The sequence below is a fragment of the Fukomys damarensis genome, unplaced genomic scaffold (assembly GCF_012274545.1).
Source record: "Fukomys damarensis isolate Sample0158 unplaced genomic scaffold, DMR_v1.0_HiC HiC_scaffold_12, whole genome shotgun sequence".
NCBI lineage: Eukaryota > Metazoa > Chordata > Mammalia > Rodentia > Bathyergidae > Fukomys > Fukomys damarensis.
In genome coordinates, this window is record NW_022900924.1 from 10415364 (window position 1) to 10438041 (window position 22678).

The following is a 22678-nucleotide window of genomic DNA, read 5'->3' on the forward strand; positions in this document are numbered from 1 at the left end:
TTTTTTTTTTTTTTTTAATGTTTCCTGGAAAAAAAACACTGACATATTCCCTTGCTTCTATTATGACTAAGCACATAATATATCACTGTTAGGAGAAAAAAAAAAGCAATTTGCATCCTGAGATCAACAGAGTCAGTTTATCTAATCCTGGTCCTTCAACTGTTAAAACTTTGAATATTTTCCATAAATCTTGGCAAATACAATTTCATACCTGTCTTTGGCAATGTTGAGGTCTAAACATACTTTCTTTGGGATCCTGTAAACTCTTGAGAAAGATATTGTATTTTTCCCCCTGCAAGCAGCTTAATATAAAACTTTATGGTAACCTCAGAAACTTTGCATTTGTTTCCTTTAAGTGCTTGTTTTGTGATTTTTAAAAAATGGCTAGTTGGCCTGTTGAGCATTGGACTTCCTTCTTTTTCTTTTCAAGTAAAATCTTTTGTTTTCTAAATGTTTTGGCCCTTGTTCTGCTTTGGATCTTAAATGTCCCCTCAAAACCAATGTGTTAAAAGCTTGGCTCCCAGCTTGTGGTGCTATTGGAAGGTGGTGGAGCCTTTAAAAGGTGTGGCCTAGTGTGAGATTTTTTTTTTTTTAGGTCATTGGGGGTGTGGCCTTCAAGGGGCTTTGTAATCCTGGCTTGCCCGTTTTTTCCATAAGGTCATTAACTTCCTCCACCATGTGCTCCTGCCATGATCATGATGTACTGTGATAGGCCCAAAGTAAAATGGTCAACAACCATGGACTGAAAACTTCAAAACTGAGCCAAAATAAACATTTTCTCTTTTTAAGTCGATCATCTCAGGTTTTTTTATGGTAATGAAAAAACTGAAATTTTTCATAGCAATGGAAAGCTGAATTTATACAGACTCTGATCGATTCTTTGGCAGAATAACAATTTCAATATATAACATTTATTGACCATTTATTATGTGCCAGGTGCCATATTAAATAGTGGTCAAGAATTAGCTCATTGGAACTGACATTGTGAAATGGGAAGAAAAGGGCTAAAGGTGTAGGGAAAGTGGAAAGGGTAGGGGAAAAGTAATAAGGGAAAAGAAACAAATGTGAGAAAATGAAAAGATGGAAATAAAGTGTTTGTAAATGGGGAGGGGAGGAGAGGGGTGAAGGGAGGGCAGGGACAAGGGGAAAAAAATGAGAACCAAGACGTGTCATGTAAAGGTACAGGATCCTAATAATGAATGTAACTGTCCTGTATACCTAAAATGTACCAATAAACTCAATTTAAAAAAAAAGAATTAGCTCATTGGTCCTCATGACAATCCTACAAGGAAGGTGGTTTATTTTCCATTTTACTTATGGCAAAACTAAAGGACAAAGAAAGCATTTCACCCAAATTCGCATAGTTAGTTGGGTAAAGTCTGTATGTGTGTATTTATATGTAGACACTGCACGTGTGAGTGCATGCACACACAGTAACAGATAGATTTTTTGTTTTGTTTTGTTTTACTTTGTTCCAAAAATATGTACAATATCATATGACACTTGTTCTGAAACTTGCTGTCTTCCACTTAATATTGAGTGGCCAGACTTCCAAGCTAGACCTTCTGGATATATCTCATTCCTGGTCTCCTTCTCTATTCATAACTTAACAATGCCAAATTATATTGATAGACTTCTTCACATGGCATCAAGGTTGTATTCCTGTGTATCATGGCACAATCTTCCCTTTGTTACTTTTAATTTTCACATAGCTTCACATTTACCAGTATTATATATATGTACTCTACTTACTGAGTGTATAGGTGCTTTTGATGGATTCATAGTCAATTTAAATTGTCACACCTTTCCAATAGACATTTTAGTTACTTAAAGTGTGTTGTGATTATGTAAAATGATGTAGTGGATTATCTATCTATCTATCTATCCATCTATCTTATCTATCTATCTGTCTGTTTTTTTTCTGGTGCTGGGAATCAAACCCAGGGCTTCATATATGAGAGGCAAATGCTCTATCACTATCTACATCCTCAACCCTTGGTATATCTTTTGCATATATTTGAGCCTCCCCGAGGGTAGATCCCTGGGAATAAGATGGAGAGTTAAAATCTATGAGTGTACATGTGGAGAGCCAAATTGCCCTGCAGAAAGGTTAGCAAGTCTACCCTTCCAGTGAGAGTATTTTTTTTTTAATCAGTTCCATCTAGATTTTATTTAGTACGTGTTTCCAGTAAGAGTATTTAAGTGTCATTTTCTCCTCATCCTTGCCAATGCTGTACATTTTCAATCTATTTTTTTTTCTAATTCTGAAGGGTGAAACAATTTTTTATGTGTGTGGGAAAAAGAATTTTAAAATAACCTTTATTTAGTTAATGGCACAGGGAAGCCATCTTTTCATCTTTTAGACCTTTGCTCCAATGCCACCTCTTCAAAGAGGCCTTTTTAGACTAACGAATTTGGTAACTAACACAGTGTTTAAACCTCAAGAGCTGAGCACATATGTGTTGAGTGAATAAGTGAATATGTGAATGAATGTTTATTGATTGTATTTACCTCTTCTTGATGAATTTTAGCTCATATCTTTTGTTTAACTTACTACTGGTTTGTCTTACTGACTTGTGAGAACTTTTTTTGTTTGTTTGTTTGTTTTTTTTGAGACAGGGTCTCACTATGTAGTCGAGACTGACCTGGAACTCACTGTGTAGCCCAGGCTGGTCTCGAACTCACAGCGATCCTTCTGCCTTAGTCTTCCGAGTGCTGGGATTCCAGGCATGCGCCACCACGCCCAGCTGTGAGAATTTTTTATATGTGACAGATCAATATTATCAAGATAAATACAACGGAAGCCACATAGATAATTATAAATTTTTTAGTAGTCACATTAAAAAAGTATAAGTGAATGAAATTAACTTTAATAATGTATATTTTATTAAATCCAACATGTTCAAAGTATTGTCATTAAAACTTATTAAACTAATAATTTTTCAAGTGCTCAGTAGGCAACTGTACTGAGTAGCATGGCAGATAATACTCCTTAGTGTTATACTTATTTGGCAAAGTGTTCTCCTATTTTCTCCTGGTCTATAGTTCTTTTAAAAATATGATTATTACAACTGTGATTTTGATATAGTTTAAGGCTTGCAAGAAGTTACAAAGATGGTACCCAGATTCCCTTCAGTCAGTATCCCTTAGTGATGATGTCTTAGGTGGCCGCAGTATTTTGTCAAAACATGGAAACTAATAGCCCAAATCAACTCAGGTACAGACTTACTCAGGTTTCACCCATTTTACACGCACTCTTTTTTGTGTGTTTATAGTTCTACAACATTTTGTAGAACTTTGTACATTCAAGTAACTATGACTACAATCAGGATACAGAACTGCCCCATTACTACAAAGAAATTCCCTCAGTTACTCAGTTAAATCATACTTTTCCTCCATGCCCACTCACCTATCCTATCCTACTCTATCCTATCCTATCCTATCCTGTCCTGTCCTGTCCTATTTTAGACAGGGTTTCACTAAATTGCCCAGGCTGGCCTTGAACTTACAACCCTCCAGCCTCAGCCTCCTGAGTAGCTAGGATTACAGGTGCATGCCATTACATCTGGCAGATGCCACTGCATCTGGCAGCCCTGTGCCCTTTAATTTGTACTTGTGGTATTTTGACGTTGCCTGGAGTTTCTTTCTAAGCTGTCGAACTCATAATTTTATCAAATAACTGCTCTGCTTTTGAAGTGCAAAACAGCCAGTGACTATCTTTGTTCAGCCCACAAAGTAGTTAAAAAGAAGTGCCTTTAATTTCATCCCAGCTTTTATTTTCTTCTGGGATGAAAATGAACAGAATATAGAACAAATGGGTCTCATCACACATTTTGTAAGGCCCTTCAGTATCCCCTGAAGTGTCTCTTTGCTTTTCTCTGAGCCTTGAGCTCATGCTTGCAAAATGTAAGAGTCAGCACAAAACCTAGCAAGAGCACCCCAGTTTTTGTCAGGCCCCTGAGCCAGTAAATTTCTTTGTAATAATAGGCCAGTTCTGTATGTTCAACAAAAAAGTGCACAAAGTCCTCCCTCTGGTAGTAAATCTAGGGACATCATAGTCCTTGCACATGGTTATTTGAGGCTTATTTGTACACCCCGTTCCTGGATGAACACATGATACTCAAATGACCATGAAAGGAAAGTTGGTCAGGAGCCAGAAGGGAGGTTGACTGTTTCTATGCTGAAGCTCAGGAAGGATGCATCAAGACTGTTGTGAGGCCCTGCAGTTTCTCCTGGCTACCCGTCAAAGGGTATACATACTGGCATCCACATAAAAGAAGGCAACAATAACCCATAAATTCTGATAATCTGGATCTGATGTTCCAGGAGTTTGTGATACTTTTCACCAAATGATAAAGCTATTCCACTGTTATAGGTGAGGGAAATATTTAGTTCCTTCCCTCTGGTCCTTAGAGCAGAACATGTGCTACATCCTTCCTGATTCCCCACTCAGGACAGCATCACCTATGGGGTTGTTTCCAGTGTGAACCGGAGACAATATTCTCCAAAGTTACAGCATTTATAGTCCTCTTTATTGATGGTCCTAACCCTGTCTGCACCTTAGAACTACTGAGAGGGGGCTGGATTTAAAATATTCCTGTGTGCAAGCCCCATTCTAGATCCCCTGAATCAGGATCTTTGAGGTAGGATCCAGAGCATTTAAAAAAAGATTTTCCTAGGTCTTTCTAAGGGGCAGCCAGAGTCAAGAACCACTGTCCTAGATGGGTACTCGTTCATTCATTCAAAATCAGTTTTTTGAGCACCACCTTTGTGCCAGGCACTTCTTCCAGCCCTTGTGGATCTTATGTTCTGGTGGAGACTGAAAATAAATAAGGATAATGAAAATGAACATGATGATTGCAGAGGATTATTAGGGCAAGGAAAGTAGAGTGGAGGAAGGGAGTTCTGTAAGGCAGGCATAGGTAGACTGAGAGCTGAGAAGGAGCCAGGCCTGCAAAGAGCTGGGGAAGAAGGTGCCTGCTAGGGAGCACAGCTAAGTAAGTACAGAGATCTGGAGGTGGGAAAGAACCATTTTGTTGATGGTCTCCAGGAAAACCCAGTGTAGCTGAAATGTAGGAGGGAGGGAGAGAGGGAAAGAAACAAGGAGGGGCTGGAGGAAAAGAAAGAAGCCAGGAGCAGCATTAGTTATAATCATCATATTAGTATAATTGTGAATATTTATCGAATACCCATTTCTCACCAGGCCCTGTACTAACCACAACTTTATGCACATCACATAATCAAATCCTGTGAGAACCCTCTTGGCCACTGAATCCTCTTCTTCCATGGCAGAAGGCACATTGCTGTTAACTGCAGCGGATAAAGAGAGAAGCTTGGTACCCTCTTCCCTCTCTGTCTCGTGTGTGGCCAATGCTTGCTTATTCTAACCAACTCAGCTTATACCATGTCTACTTCTCCTTCTCCTCCTCCCCCCCGCCTACTCCTTGCTAAATCTCTGGCCCTACGTGTCTACTTCTTCAGCCACCTCATCTTAAGGAGATACCTGACCATAGTCAGTAGGCTCTGAGTCATTGCTTGCATTGTTTCCTTCATGACTGTCATTGCAAGTCACAGTTACTTTATTCAGTTGGTGTTTGACTTTTGAGTGTTTTCTCTGTCCATTGACTGGGCACTCCAGGAGGCACACAGTCATTATACCATCATTCTATTTCCAGTGCCAGAGGGTGAGTCTGACACATCACATTCCCTCATGTACATTTTAAATGCAAAATAAAAATACTCATATAGCCATTTTTTAAACTTATCATGCTTTGCTTGGAAACAGCCTTCTTATGTACAAATATCTAGCCAGTTGGACAGTTAGATGGTTGCTTATATGGAAAGAACAAGTCTTGGTTGACCAAATAGATGAAATTTTATTTCTGTGATTCTAGGGAAATTAATTCTGTTAGTTATCTGAATTGTTTTTTGTCCTCCACACCACTAAAATTAGACTATTGAGAGATCCAGAAGATTTTTAATTTTCACTTGATTTTAACTCCTCTTTTTTTTTTTGGTACCAGGGATCGAACTCCGATCTTGAGCTTGTAAGGCTGGTGGCAGAACTACTGAGCTAAATCCCTGGCCCCTCTTTTTTTTTTGATACTGGGGAAACAACCTGATAAAGAGAACTCATGTAAATAGTCTGAAGCCTACAAAATGTTAAGGAAATATAGGAAAACCACTGTCTTTCACTTTTGCTTTGCTTTGCTTATTTCTTAGGACAACAGTACCAGAGGTTTCATCATTAACTACAAAGCTTGAAGGCACATAGCCCCAGTTTAAAATGTTATAAGATTAAAAGATGCTGGAAGTGCTTAGCCACATCCCCAGGGTGAGACCAGATGTTTAAACTAAGGTAACAATCTCCATACCTAACTAGCAGAGTACACTTAGACCCAAAACCCTAAGCTTTCTGTAAATCATATGGCTATAAAAGAGCTAAGATGAAAGTCCTGCTTTCCTACCCTGACCCCTACTCTTGTGAGCTAGAATAGCTAACTAGGTGGCTCCTAAAGATGAACATCCTAACCACAAAGACGATGCTACATTTGGTTTTAAATTAAACTGTCTTGTGACCATGATTGTACATCTATCTGTGATGGGAACTGAGAGAACTGGAATGTCTTATCGAACTACCTAAAATGAGGTCATGATTGTAAAGCTCCTATAAAAGATAGATCATAACCCAGCCTGTGGTCAGTCATATGGCGCAGCCCTTGGTGCAGGCCGATCCTTTTCTAGCAAAGCAAACGATTTTGTTTTACCCACTTTTGCATCTCTGTGTGTCACTTACCAGCTCCTTCTGTAACAGAACTCAGGTCCTTGCACTTGTGATGCAGGTGGTGGCATCACTGAGCTGAATCCTCGGCCCTAGTTTTTACTTGACTTTGTGTGACAGTCTTACAGACAGCTTCATTTGGATCTTATGTTTCTTCAAGGCAAGAGCTAGTTGCAGCTTCCAATTCTGGTATTAAGTGGAGAATCCTCTGTGAGACTAAAGTTTGGGGACCGTGACCTGACATTGGCCTTGGAGATTAATATTTTGTTTTTCGTATTACAAGGCACCGTGCCATGAAGATGGAGACCAGCTCTGAGCTAGTCTGCCTGGGCTCCACCCAGGTCTGTCAACTGCTTGTGGAATCTGGAGCGAGGTACTTAACTTCTCTGTGCCTTATTCCGTGCTTCTTCTACAGATGGGGGCAATGGTCAAACGAAGTCTGTACTTCATGGAATTTCCAGGCTGATGGGATGAATGAATACATTGGAAGCTCTTAGCACAGTGCCTGGCATAGCCTAATGTTTGATAAATAGAAGCTATTTTCTATTTGCTGCCATAAGAAAGGAGACAGTAGTCTAGTGGAACACTTCCCAGGCAACGAAGACTTTGCAAACCACTTTCTGTATTCATTTATGCCTTCATTAAAAACATATTAAGCTACTAACATATACTAAGTTGTAAGTGCTAGGGATACCTGCCAGGAAGGAAGCAGGCAGACAAGGTCCCTGCCTTTATAGAGTTGAAGGAGCCGTGAAATTATCACTAACATACATCACTAAGAGTGGAAGCCCAATGTGGTGATGCACTCCCACAGTCTCAGCTACCCGAGAGGCTGGAACACGGTGATTGAGCCCAGAAGCTTGGGAAGTTTGAGATCCAAGATAGTGAGATCCTGTCTCAGAACATGTGGGTGGAGGGGTAGCTCAGTGATACAGCACTTGCTTAGCCTGTGTGAGGCCCTGATTTCCATCCCCAGCACCAGAAAAAAAAATTTTTTTCCCCCACAGGGAATGAAGCACAGTGGAGACCATGATTCAGGTTTGTTTGTTTGTTTGCAGTGGAGGACTTGATGGGCTGTTTGGCCTCTATTTTATAGGTTGGGATTATTAAGGATTTTCTTTTAAATGGAAACTCCTCTGATTCTACAACCTGCCACCAACATCTGTATACTGGTATGTATATGTGAATGGTACTGTGCCTCATTTTATTACAGACTATGTTAGAAAATAGATATATGGATTTTTAATATAGTAGTAGCTGAACCCAAAGAAAAATAAGATTTACAGGGATTGCTCTGAGACCTAACTTTCTCCCTTGTAAAATAAGGATAATATTACCTACAGCACAAGTTGGATCTGAGGCTTAAATGAGATAACTGTAAAGGAGGCTCCCTTATTTCATTTAATTTCAAAACACTGCAGAGTGTTTGGCATTAATTTTTCGAGTATATAGGTGGGATAACAGCCCCAGAGAAGTAGGGCAAGGGACAGAGCTAATAGACAAACTCTGGAATTGAGTTCAGAGCCAGAGGTAACATGTCATCTGCCTTTGAATCTGTTCTCAGGCCAGTGTTCTGTTGGGGGCCAAAGGAGAGAGATGTCACAAGCAAAAATGGAAGGAGTAGGCTGGAGATTTAGCTCAGTGGCACTGTGCCTGCCTCATAAGCCCAAGGTCCTGAGTTTGATTCCCAGTGTGGAAAAAAAAAAAAAAAAAAAAAAAGGAAGGAACTGTTTCACAAAACCTCTGCAGCAAACAGACAGTGCTCTTCAACATGGACCAAACCCTAGTGAAGTAAGCAAGGCCTAGACAAACCACAGATAGGAAGAAAAATGTTTGGTAATCACATGTTGGTAAGGGACTTAAATCCAGAATTTATAAAGAATGCTTATAATTCAACAATGAAGAGAATTAGGGTAACCCACTTCCTGGTCCTCCTTCTGTCTCTCTTAGGCAGAAGCTATCTTTCAACAATTTTTTCCTACTCTTGACTTCCGTTGTTCTTAAATTCAGTCTTCAATTTTAGAGAACATGAACTTGCACTTTGGCTATCTAGCAGATTTGGGAGTTGCATCTATTCCCCCTATATCATTTTTGACGTCTTCTAACAAGATTACTGGATGGAGGTGTTCGACAGCTAAAGTTTAGAGACCAAAACAAGAGAGGTAACTGGGCTAAGAAGACAGCCAATATTTTGGCCCTGGCCCTTCAAGGTTAGCAAAGATCCAGGACATGAACGAACCTTTTCTATAAGATCCTACATCTTTGACTTAAAGCTCTATGCCCACTGAAGATGACAATGCCAGGTGCCTATTGAGGCCCTTTAGATAGACCCTCTGCAGCATAACGCTACTGCTGATCACAACTGTGACCCTCTTCAGCCAGAAGTAGCCAGAATGGTCTTTGCCCTTTGCCCCCTCACAGCAGTTAGGGGTACTTCTTGGAGGGGGGGATATTTTAGATAGGTAAGTTAATTAGTTATCTTGTGCAGTTAGACAGGGCCAGCCTTCAAGGAACAAACATGGAGGACAGCGCAGAAGCCAACTTGGAGGATAATCAAGACACATTCATTGAAGGCCAGCACTGTAAAAGAAAATAAACTAACACACCCAAGTGCTTCCCCTGGGGATGAATAGCAGTGATTGATATTCTAAATAGGTGTCATCACCTGGGTGGGGGACCAAGATCTTCTAAGAAAGATCCCTGACCCACCCCTTACCACTGAAAATCTTTGCTCATTCCTTGTATACTAGCTGTGTGGCTTGCTTCCCCATTGGATCCCCATTTAATCAATATTACCTGAGCAACTGTACTTGTAGTCTTCTGATTGACTATAGTTTTATCCTACCTGGAACCTGCCTCACTTTGTGGCTTTGTGACATAAAACGCCTTTGAGAAACAGGGTGGGTGGGTAACCCATTTTCTAGTCCCCCTTCTGTCTCTCTCAGGCAGAAGCTATCTTTCTTTCAATAAGTTTTTCCTACTCTAATGAGAGAGAGAGAGAGAGAGGGAGAGAGAGAGAGAATTAAAAATGATCTAAGGATCTGAATAGGCATTTCTTTGAAGGTGATATAAAATGGCCAAAAAAGCACATGAAAAGATGCTTTGTATTATTAGTCATTAGAGAAATGAGCATCAGAACCTCAGGAAGACACCCCTTTACACACATTTGGATAGCTAGTATAAAAATACATAATAATAGTCTATTGAGGCTACAGAGAAACTGGAGTCCTCCTACAGTACTCATTGGAAAACAGTCTGGCAGTTCCTCAAAAAATTAAAGGAAACTGAGTGTGGTGGCATAGATCTGTAAAACCCAGCTACTTGGGAGGCTGAGAAGGAGGTTTTCAAGTTTGAGTACAGCTTGGGCAACTTAGTGAAACCCTGTCTCAACACAAAAGTAAGAAAAATCCCCAGTATTGCAAACAAAGCAAAGCAAAGCAAAGCAAAACTCCAAATACTTTTATATATATATATATATATATATACATACTAATATCTGAATGGTTGTTTCAAAGAGTTTTCAAGTACAAACAACCCAAATGTCCATCTGTGAATGAATGGAAAAACCAACTGTGGCTTATCCTTATAATAATAGAATATTATTTCACTTTAGAAAAGGTGGTATCAATACATATTACAATATGGATAGATCTTGAATATATTGTACAAAATGAAAGAAGCCAGACATAAAATATCATATAGTATATGATTCCATTTATATGAAATATCCAGAATGGGCAAAACCATAGAGACAGAAAGTAAATTTATGGTTGCTGAGGGACATTGGGAATGAAGAGTGATTGACAATATATATGGAGTTTATTTTGGGGGTGATGATAATTTATTGGAATTAGATAGTGATGATTGTTGCACAGCCTTTTGAACATCCCACTGAGACGTATATCATTACTGTTTATTTTAAAGACAAAAGGTCCAGGGACAGAGCTCTTGCTCCTTGAGGGCTCCACTAGACAATGGTGGTTCCCAGAGTAATTGGTGATTCTTTGGCAAGAGATAATGACAGGGCTTAGAAGCAACCTGGGGGTTTCTGATGGCTACCCCAGTGCCCACTGGAAGCAGCACTCAGACCAAGAAGATCTTGCAGTTAGACTTGTTGGTGCACCAAAGACACACCCCCTAGAAATAGAGATGGGTGTTTTGCAGGGAGTTGACCTGGTGGTCAAGGATAAGAACCAGACAAACTTGAGGTATTATTGATTAGTGTAAGCCCCATTTCAGATCACAGATCACTAATGCCTGGGGAAGCAGGGACCCAGACAAGAACAAACCTGCTTCTACAATGATCAGATTAGCTTAGAGCAGTTGTCCAGTTTGGAAGGTGGGTTGAAGTAAAAGTAGGTCATGAATTGGTACTAAATGTGGAAGCAGGTTGGCTTGAGACCTGGGCAGAGGAAGGTCTGTTAGAGCTCTTGTGGGACCCACTACTACGTGACAGAGAACTCAGGTCTCAATTTTGTAGCCTACCTTAAGGTTACTTGATGGGGAAGTTAAACTCATTGTAAGTGGATGACACAGATGACACAGCTAGCTTCTCATTCTGTAGCCTTTGCTGATCACCATTTCTTTTTTTTTTTTCCTTTTTGGTACCGGGGATTGAACTCGGGTCCTTGTGCTTTCAAGGCAGGCCACCGAACCGCTGAGCTAAATCCCCAGCCCTGGTCACCATTTCTAAAGTAGAATTTCTTCTCTCTACCACCTGTTCCGACTAAATCCATCTCTCTTATACCTCCCTGTTTTCTTTGCAGTGCTTATCACGCTCTGAAAGGATCGTGTTTACTTGCTAACTTGTGTATGGTCTGGAGACATTTTGGGATATTTTCAGCCTTTTCCTCATGTATGTTCACACAAGGCAAGTACATTTATATGTGTATCAGTATACTTTTCATAGATAGAAAATATCCAGTTTCACTACACTTCAGTCTTGTATTCCGTTTTTTCCATTTGATTCTTTACCCTAAGCATTTCCCTATATCACGACATTCTTCAAAAGTATGATTCTAACAGTTACGTAATTTTTCATGTTTCCATTTCCATGTAAAATAGATGCATTATAATTTACTTGGACAATATTTTATGTTGGAGTCAATATTTATGTCTATCACAAATTTTCTTTATATATAACAATGACAACAACACATATTAACTAGGCAGTTACACTGTGTTAAGCACTATACTTTCATATTCGTTAACTTGTAATTCACTTCATCACTGATGCTGGGATGATAGTATGCCTTTCTTTTTGTTTATTGGGTTTATTGGTACATTTTAGGTATACAGTACAGTTATATTCATTATTGGAATCTTGTATTGTTTTTCAGTTTTAATCTCTTGGTGAAGCTGTCTTTGTATAGATCCTACATGTGTCCTAAATTTGTTTCTGGCATTTAAAAATTTGTATTGGTTATTGTGAATATGCTAATGTTCTGATCCTTTGAGTTGCAGCACTGACTTCCTAATTTAGAATGTGTTCCCTTTTATTTCAACCACCTCTTCTCTCTTTTAAAGCTACCCTGATCTTCTTTACCCTTGTATTTTTAGAACATATTTGTCTAGTGGGAAGTAGGTGAGATTTTCCATTTTTCTTAGTCTGTCTCTCTTGATCTGTTTCTGTCTCTATAACTCTGTCTCTCTGTATTTCTATCCATTTTCTGTTTTTCTATCTCATTCTCCTTCTTCCTCTCACCTTCCTTCTTCCCTGCCCACCTACTTGTAGAATACATTACTGCCTGAACATAGTCTGAGGTCCGTCTGTCTAGATGTGAGAACTTAAAGCTTATATACACCAATATTGTTTTAGACTCTGAACTCTGATGTAGGTTTCCATCAAAATAGCTTGACGTATGTGAGCACTTAGTACGTATTTTTAGCAACAATATCTGAGTTTTCAGATGACTCTGGGGTTCCTTGTTTAGATTTTGCTTGCTCCTAAGTTTCTGTACCTAAAGGTATTTCTGGGAATTCTGAGACTGGGCTCCAGATTGCGAGGTGTATTTCCTCCTTTTCATCATTAACTCGTCCATGCTTATCTGTTTCCATCTAGGACTTTCTGTCCTCTTCTTCCCATAAATATCTTCAAGGACAAGTGAGAATTGTCCTTTTGCCTGTCTGTCATGAAAGCCCAGAGCTAGGGGGGAATTCTGCCAGTCTTGATTGAGAATATTATACAATGTATCTTGTTATCGATGAGGGAAATCTATTAAAAGAGAAAGCTTTCAGAGCATCAAAGTTGTGTTCCTAGTATCAATTGGCAAGACACAGCCATCTGATTACAATGCTTCAAGGGATGAGACAGTAAACTGCCTGGGGACAAGGACTGTTATATTCTATTTCATCCACTATTGTCACCTTATGAGCCCGTCTTCTAATGGGCAAATGGGGAGAGCAGCTTTCTTTCATAGCTTGCCTGGATTTTGAGAGGAACAAGTGAAAATCGTGTTGATATGAAAGTGTTTTAAAGACACCATCTAAATGCTATAATAGTAACCACAATAACATATGTACCACGCTATTGTAAGAAACATTCAGAAAAAAAGAACAAATAAAGTTATCTGAAAAGGGAGTTAAATATAGAAGTTCTCTCCTTCTGTTTGATGAATAGGGAGAATGATGTAAAGAGTAAGGAAAAGAGAAAGACAAGTACCTCAATTTCATATGGAGGGGAAAACGCAAACAATGAGGGTGGAAGAAAAGAGGCAGAAGTTTGGCTAGGAAGACTCATTAAAAATGCGCATGTTGGAAGAAAGGGGAGATGAGAGGGAAAGTTTGGAGGTGGAGCTCTCTACCTTCATCCCAGTATCAGCAATGGCTCATTTCATTCAGTGAGAACCAACAGGTCATTAAGAGCAGTGTTTCTTCTGAAGGTCTGTCTGGGGCACATTCCCCTTAGGATCAAAGGATTCCCAGCAACGTGCTTCATAAACGTTCCCTGCTATACTGTTGCAGGAAAAAAGCTGCAAGACATAGTGGCTGACCAAGGCCCTGGGAAGCTGGGAAGGAAAGGGAATCATTAATTTTGCCTGACCTAGTCCTGAACGTCTCAATCTCACCTTCCCTGCCCCCACCTCTTTGGTAAAATTTGTTAGCATCAGGCAGAAGCAGTTGTCTAAAGAAGCCCCATTTTGGAAAGTCTGGCTTAACTCTTGAACGTAGAGAATTAGAGGCTTTCGGGTATGTTTCTAAATGGATCAGATTTTTTAAACAAGGTGTTTTGAATCGACAAGTGTCACACCTTGAACTAGCACGCATAGAATAAAGACCAGTTTTCAAATGTGTATCCATTAGTGTTTCCAGGGTGAAGATATGAGTGAGCTCCAGAACAGCCGGGAAAGTGATCCTTGGGAGCCGAGCTATGGCCAACCTCTTAGTGACCTCTGGCATTTGCCTGAGTCTCTTGGATGTTTTCCCCAAAAGTACTGGCAGAGATGCAGAATATAACTGGAGAAAAGAAAGGAGTCCTTACTGACAAAGGCAGGAAGAGACTTGGGCCTACATTCATTCGTTCATTCTTCAGACATTGTTACGTGCTGACTGTATACCGATCCCAGCACTAGGTCTAGGGGTAATGCGAGGAAGTAAAGACAGTCTGAGGGAAGTAGGTTCAGATTACAGTGGGGTTGGCAAGAAGCAGAAAGGGGCAGATCAAGGATCGATTTCTTAAGGAGATGATTTTCCAGCTGAGCCTTGAAATAAAAGTAGAATATGCATTTTAATAAAATCCTCAGGGGATAAAATATAAGAAGCATCGTTCTAGGGTATGAATCCACCCTGGCTTCTCTTTGATTGTTTGAAGATATTCTCCAAATAATCAGGCATTACAGTGTATGCATAAACCAGAAATAGTTTGCTTATTAATTGATGACAAACTCCTCCTCCATCACGGCCTGCTTGGACAAGTCATTCAATAGCTGCTGTTTCTCTTATCTTCTTCTTCTTCTTCTTTTTTTTTTGTCTTTAATCTGCACAGTGTTTAATAACTTTGGAAGGGAAATTTTGTCTAGATTCCTTCCTTCTATATTAGAAAGTTCAGAGTTATACAAATATTAATAGGGTAATATAGCAGATCTCCATGTTCCTATAACCCAGCTGCAACAACCGTCCATTAGTGGCTGATCTTGGGATTTTTGTTTTTTGTTTGTTTGTTTGTTGAGACAGGGTCTCACTATGTAGTTGAGACTGGCCTGGAACTCACTATGTAGCCCAGGCTGGTCTTGAACTCACAGCGATCCTCCTACCTCAGCTTCCATAGTGCTGGGATTACAGGCATGCACCTCCACTCCCGGCTCTGATCTTGGTTTTTAACACCCACCTCAGTATTTTACAACAAATTCAACCATTATAACATTTCATCAACAAATTCAAATGGGATTTAAAATGTATAGCTTTTCACGCAGATGAACATCTTGAAATAGATATAATCTGTGATCCAACAATCGAGGATGAAAGGACTTCCACAGCAATTTAAATTTAAATATCTGAATATCAAATGTCCATGGCCAGCCTCTCCCACACAGTGGTGAAATTGATGAAAGTAAAAACAAAGGTAGGGGCTGCTTGGACGACATGCAGATCTATGAAATCTGTGGCTATCTAGAAGACAGCTTTCAAACAAAGGCACACTTCAGACAGTGTCTTGGCCATATGGAACTATCTGAATGTCCTTCAGAGCTGTAAGAACAGAAATTAATACGAAATAAGCCACAAGCATCCATCATCTTAATGCCTCATTGCATAGGTGACAGTCGTATAGGAGAAACCCAAAATGGTACAGAGAAAGACCCAACAACTTATAGGCGGCATCAACTGCTGTGAGTCAGCTGCCTGGACAAAGATCTCATATTTCCATTGTTCTTCCCTGGTCACTGGAAGGAGGCAAATCTCCTCTCTACACCTCACTGAGGTCCAACTGAAACACAGTTTTGATGGATGAGCCATTCCTGGTGGAGCCTGGGTCAGATGGAAAGAAGACTCAGTTTGGTTTGCCTTTCATCTTGTGGGTGTTTACTTTCTTTGTGGCCACAGACTTTGTCTCCCAGAGCAGGTGTGGTCAGATTTAGGCCAGCTCTCTTGCTTACTGTGCAGCTCACAACCAGATAATGGTTTATGGCTGTGGCTTTGGACACTGTCCGTTGTCAGCTGTTTCTTCTGTGAGTTTATGAGACCAACTGCCTTGTTTTAAGGGATATTTCTCTTGGATGCTTTTGTGGGTCAGATACTTCTTTTTCTTGATCCCTTCCCATCAATTGCATGACTTCCTGAGAAAAGATGCATGACAGGCAGTACTTTTTGAGATCTTAAATGTTTGAAAATGTTTTTATTTTTCTCTCTCTCTTAAATGATTACTTAGGCCTCACATCAAAGTTAGAAATAATTTTTCTTCATAATTTTGAAGTCATTTTTCATTATTGTTCACCTTTCAGCATTACTGATGAGAATTCTGAGCCATTATGAATCTCTATGTTGCATATTTCTCCCCTTTGGAGATTTGAAAGGCTGGAGAGAAATTTTATCCTTTAATATCTAAAATCCCACCATGCTGTGCCTTGGTATACATTTTGTTTCATTTATTTTATTGGATATCGGAGGATCCTTTAAATCTGGCAATTCATGTGTACAGTTCGGGGAACTTTTCCTGTGTACTTTATTTAATAATTTTCTTTTGTCCATTTTCCTTTTCTGGAACTTCCTTGGAATGGTAGATTACTGAGAAATATTCTTAAGCATACGTATGGTGATGGAGTTTGTCAATGACTGGGCATTCTATAGGATGAATGGATGTAGATTTCAAGTCCTTAGGACTTTTGGAGGACTCCTAATGGATTTTTTTTTTTGAACTGGTTACATCTTAGGGGCAATACTCCAATCTCCTGTCTGGATGTCAGAGTAAAGGAGTCAAGTGGAGGCAAAAGCTTCCTTGTTCAACATGCTGGCTTTCCCTTAACCTCTCTTTCGGTACAGCACCTCAACTCTCCTCTCAGCTGTGACTGGTGTCTATAGTTATTCTGTTTAATCTCAGCAGAGAGCAAATGTCTTGTCTTCTAGAACAGTTGGCAAGGCAGTAGTGCCTTACTTCTTGAGGGTAGTAGATGGTCTCTTTTTGTCTAACGACTTCTTAAACAGACTTTCACAGATTCCTCCTCTCTCCATGGGAATAGTGCTACCCCTAGTAGGGACCTCCAGACACACCACTGTCATCTGAACTTGTCACAATTTATAGATAAATGAGATCTGAAAATACCCAGGACTGAGCACTGGAAGACTTCGTAGGGAAAGAACACTCCTAGCAGAATTAGATGGCCACTGCTGTGGTTTGAATATGTGTATCCCCTTCAAAACTCATGCTGAAATTTAACCCCATTATGATATATTAAGAGGTGAGACCACATGACCCCTTTAAGAGAAGATTAGGAAAATGCTGTCATGAATGAATTAATCCATTCACATGACTAATAGATTAATGAGTTAATACAGTAGCTTGAAAGTGGGCCTGCTAGAAAAGCCAGTTTGTTTAGGTCTTTCCTGTGCTCCCTGTCTCTGATCATGAGATGCCCTGTGCCATCTGGCATACCAGTGACAGGAAGTTAATCACCAGAAGCGGTCCCTTCATGTTGGACCAGAACCATGAGCCCCCAACAAATATTTCCATCTCTTTTAAAAAAATAACTTTTCATTCATTCTGTGGTATTGTATTATTAGCAACAGAAAACAGATGAAAAGAGTCACTTTCTCCCCCACATACCCTTCCTCTTCCTCTTTGTGCTTTGCACTTGAGAATCTGTCATAAAACATATCAAGCCCAGGTCTATACTGCTTTAGTTCGAAAATATTGTCAGTAAATTGGAGAGAGAATACATTAGAGAAGGTGTAGGAGGGACTGTTTACGATTTAGTTTTCACTTGTTTGATATTTTGCTTGTTTTCGTATAAGACATATGATGTCTCCAGATTCCAAATCTACCCATCTGCCTGACAGTTACTGAAATGCTTAACACAAGGATGGGGGCTTGATGTATTTTATTTTATTTTTATAACAGTTTTCCCCATGTAAAACACTGCTCACATTCCTCTTTTTACAGGTGAAGAAACCAAGGCTTTCAAAAGCTTTGAAACTTCTCCAGAGTCAGCTTTCTCTCTCCAACATCTGTGTTAAGGCTGTAACACTATTGAAAAAGTGTTGGAGCTGGGTGTGGTGGTGCACGCCTGTAATCCCAGCACTCTGGGAGGCTGGGGCAGGAGCACTGCAAATTTGAGTCCAGCCTGGACTACTTAGAGACTTAGTGAGACCCTGTCTCGAAGTAAAAAAGGGCTGGGAATAGATCTTCATGCCAAGGCACTGCTGTGGGTTCAATTCCCAGTTAAAAGAATAAAAAAAGAAGGCTACGCTTGGGCAATGGGATGAGGGTGTTAGAAAGAGGTTTTTGTCCAAAGTTTGTGCAAGCCTCACTTTCCAGGGTACACCGAGTGGCACCAGTAGGGTCCACCCTGTCGGTACCAGCTGGAAAGTCAGCTCACTTCACACCAATGAGGGCAAAGGCCTGTGCAGGCAGTTTTTCTGAGTGGCACTGGGGAAGGGGTGAATTGGCTGCTTCATTATTAGATTGGTGCCAGCCAGAGAGTCTGCTGCTGCCAGGAGGATTTGGCTTCCCCTCTTTCCCAGTGTCTCTGCAAAACATCCAAGAGCGGATGTTGAGGAGAGGAAGGAAGGGAGGAAGTTGGCTGTTGGTCTTAAGGAACCTGATGCCATGGCTTCTAGGACTCCCATATGGGAAAAACAGGAACAAGGAAGACATAAAGATCCATTAACACTATTCCTTCACACACACATCATTTCATAATATTTAGTAAGCTCTGCCATGTGCCAGATACTCTTCTGGGTGCTGAGGAAGCAGCCACAAACAAACATGACAAATGTCCCTGTCTTCATGGTGCTTATATTCTAATGAGGGGACGCAAACATCTCCATATCAGATGAAGAGAAATACTTTGGACCAAAAGCAACAAGAAAGGGAGAGCATAGCTTGTGGGGCATTTTGATTTTTCAACAGCGATCGTCTCTTGAAGTGATACTTGAATAGATAATAATAAGCACCCTTCCGGGTACATTGCTAAGTGCTTTACAATTATCTCAGGAATGCTGGCAACAACCCCACAAAATACGCAAGGGTTAGTCTCCTTCTGTACAAAGAAAGTGCGGATCCTGGGAGAGACTACGATTTCCGACTTCCGGAAACACATAGCTAGCAAGTGGTGGCCGCAAGGATATGGAACCCGAGCAATTGGAGCGTCAGCGGCCGCACTCCTCGCGTCGCTGCCCTCAGCCTAACGGGGTTGTGGAAAAGGCAATGTGCAGGTGCAGATGCAGTCTCTGGGAGCCTAAGAGGCGACTGGGGTGCTATTCAGGAGCAACTGTGGGAGGACTTGATGGGGGAAGGAAGGAAGGGTTGGGGTGTTCGCAACTTTCAAGGAGCTGAACCAGGACGTGTGTGGCAGGGAGTTCCCCGGTCCTAGGCAGAGGACAGGGCCTTGGGGGAGGAGCGCTGCCTCTAGGGTTGTTCCGGGACAGGGCCCATCTGAACAACCCCCAACCCCGCCACCAATCCAGCTGCTCCAGTCAATAAGGGGAGGACCTCGCCGGCGCCGGTCGCCCTCCCGGTGGCGTTCGCGGGGAGTTCCTAGGAGAGTTGAAGGGGGCGGCGGAGCGGAGCTCCCTGACAGCCGCAACAGTGGCACAGTGGCCTCTCCTCTAGAGGCTCTCTGCAGGGAGGCCAGCGCACTGAGGGCGCAGGCAGAGACACCCAGCGTGGAGCCCCAGTGTGTTCCCGGGAGCGCCCGGGAGCAGGACGCAGTGGAGGGTGCTGGGATAGGGTCTGTGTGCAGCAAATGGGTCGTAGCTACGACGCGGTGAGGCAGGAGTAAAAGCGAGGAGGCGAGCGTGCATTTCGCTGGTGAAAGGGGCGTAAGGGGTGTTCAAAAGGGAACTGGAGACCAGCGGGAGTGAGTTAGCTTCGCGCGCCGTGGAGAGGTGGTGCCAAAGGGCACTGGAACAGGCGAAAGAGAACCGATGCCTGAACCCTGTCGGGCTAAGGCGCCGGATCCGGGTCCAGGAAGCAGAGTCGAGTAGCCCGGCGAGAGTGGTGGAGGCGGGGCCCTGGCGTTTATGCTAACAGAGACAGTTCTGGGCCCCCAGAGAGCCCAAGCGCGCATCTAGACCTTTAGAGGCGGCGGGAAGCAGCAGCAAAGTCCAAGAACTTTCCCGGATTAGAGAGCGAGCGGCTATCAAGGGCGCTGAAAGAAGCATAAAGTTAGCCTGAGCGAGGCTTGGTGGGGGTTCTCAGTCTCAGAGAGAGGTGCCTAGGGGGATGCTGGTGGTCCGGGGACGGCTGGGGAACCCGAGGAAAGTTGGAGGAGGGGCGGGCGCGGAGGCTGCGAGGAAAGGAGCCCACAGAGAGCCCTCGGGGTTTCTAGGAAGGGTCTCTCCTTCCTAGCTGCTTCTGGGACCAACCCACTCACCATGATGGAGAAGACCAAACCCACGATGTTGATGGGGTACGCGGGGCAAAAACAGGAGAAGATTGTGAGCCACAGGTAGTTCTTCAGCATGGGTATGTCCTCTTCGGTCTTATCATCTTCAGTGTTGGCCTCCGGACTGCTGCTGTCCAAAACCCCCTTGAGGTCCGAGCCGGGGGCGTACTGAGACATGGGCGAAGTCGATGGTGCACGGAGGGCTGAGGAGCTCACTGTCCGCTCGGGCTGTGGCTGTGGCTGCGCGCTCATGGCGAGGTTCTGAAAAGCCAGCGGCGCCGCGGGCTCCAGGGAGATGTGACCTCACCCTTCTTGCCTCCTTTGCCTGCACCCGCTGGGCTCAGGGAGCTTGGCCAAGAGCCTCCCTACAAGGAGGGAGGGAAGTAGGAAGGGACTGAGGGGAGGTGAGGAGAAAGAGAACCAATCATCCTGGAAAAACGGGAGAAGCGTTGGAAGAGTGCACTGCAGATGCACTCAGAGACTACCGGACAGACGCACAGACTCACCCTAAGAAGTCTGGAAGGGAAGGGGGCGGAGGGAAGGGAAGCAAGGCTGTTTAGGTTTCAGGATGGCCAGCCCGTGGGCTGAAGATGACCAGCTCACGGCTAAAAGCCACCGAATTTGAATACATGGAAGGGGACAGGACTCACCTACCAAGCGGGCCACAGACTTCCTATTCTTCCCAGACTCCACCGGGTGCTCAGGAGACTGGAGTTAAGGGATTGCCCTGGGAACTTCCACTTTTCCTTAAATGTGGAAACAAGGAGTTCCTCTCTCCATGTTTCCACCTCTAGGACCCCTGGGAAGAAAGGCCATACATGAGGGACCAGAACTGAGACTCTGAACCCAGATGAAGCTGGGAAATTGTCACATGAGAGATCAGTGCCCTCAGGAAAGTCCCTTCACCTTCCTTGCTGGGCCCCAATTTCTTTATTTGAAAAAAAAAAAAAAAAAAGAGGAATATGAATAGTCCCTGTCTCACAGGGACTCTGAAATTACATTTAAACCAGGCAAATCTCCATGCTCCATAAATGTTCGCTCTTATTAGGGTGCTATTTCCTCCAAATATAGTTGATGATATATACCTGTTAGACCTGTTATTCACCTGAATATTCCACCTAAAATCTGGATAGTCTGAGCTAGCAGGATAGCGCGCACAGTTGCTCACATCATCATACTCAAGAGCATTAATCATCTGCTTGGCTTTCTTAGAACATGGAACGATTGTCTGTGATGTTCTTACTTATTCATGGGGCCGTGTTTATTTGGTTATTTGTGTCCCCCATTGGCTGAGTAAGGGGACCTCCTTACACCTGCTCATGTTAGCACAGGGCACAGAGGCTGCTAGCAGGGATAAGCTTAGTGTAGCTTGCTGGGTGAGCACTCAGAGATGAAATACCATTTTCTCCATTGTCTCCTCTCCCCCGTTTTGGTTAATTCAGGTTGGAATGAACCAAAAGATCAGACTCCGCCTTTGAATTGGCTGTGCCCTCTGCTTGAAATGCTGCTCTCCCAGGCTGTCACATGTTTTTTCCTTTCTTACCCTTCAATTGTCAGTTTAAATGTCACTTCCTCAGAGAGGCTATTATAGTTTATATCTAGATGTCCCACAAGAGCCCCATCCAATCATAGGCAGCACTTTTGGAAGGTGATTGGTTATGGGGGTTAATAGCTGACTTGTTGCTAGGAGGCATGGTCTGGGGGTGTGTGGCCTGGAAGGGTTTAGCTCCCCCTGAGATTCCTTCCTAGATCTCTGCTTCCTGGACACCAGAAGGTGAGCATCTTTTCTCTGCCCAGGCCCTTCATGCTGTTTCTGTGTTTGAGCTTGCTGAACATGGACTTTTGATTAATTTTAATTTTTTTTCCTATTTTATTGAGGATATTGGTACAATCTAGGTATACAAATACAGTTACATTCATCATTGGGATTCTGTACCTTTACATAATAGGTCTTGATTCTCATTTTTCCCCTTGCCCCTGCCCTCCCTTCACCCCCTCTTCTCCTCCCCATTTACAAACACTTTATTTCCATTTTTTCAGTTTCTCATATTTTTTTCCTCTCCCTTATTACCTTTCCCCCACCCTTCCCACTTTCCTTACACCTTTAGCCCTTTACTTCCTATTTCACATTATTAATTGTCTCATTAGGATCCTGTGTACTATTATAGTTTTTCACACCAAAGAAACTATTCGGTATTTCAGTTAAAGAAATCTCTGTATGAACATTAAAAATAGGGAATCCTAAAATAAAACTAAAAAGGAAAGTAAAAGAGAAAAGGCAATGATGTAACATCAAAATAATCCTTAATTCTGGAGATGAAAATGGTCCCTGAACATATTTAAATTGCTTCTCGCTCTT

At 42.1% G+C, this 22678-nt stretch overlaps 1 protein-coding gene across 2 annotated transcripts in view; it reads right to left on the reverse strand.

The window, feature by feature from the left end:
- Nucleotides 1–20838, reverse strand: part of Tmem233 (transmembrane protein 233) — a 35244-nt gene extending 14406 nt beyond the window's left edge. Inside the window, exon 1 of one of the 2 annotated variants that reach the window (XM_010604076.3) lies at nt 20308–20825. In XM_010604076.3, coding sequence (XP_010602378.1) covers nt 20308–20571 — 264 coding nt within the window. In that variant the 5' untranslated portion in view covers nt 20572–20825. Of the gene's footprint in view, nt 1–20307 lie in introns of both variants that reach the window. The other variant, XM_033762411.1, reaches the window with a different exon arrangement.
- Between the last annotated feature and the right edge of the window lie 1840 nt (nt 20839–22678).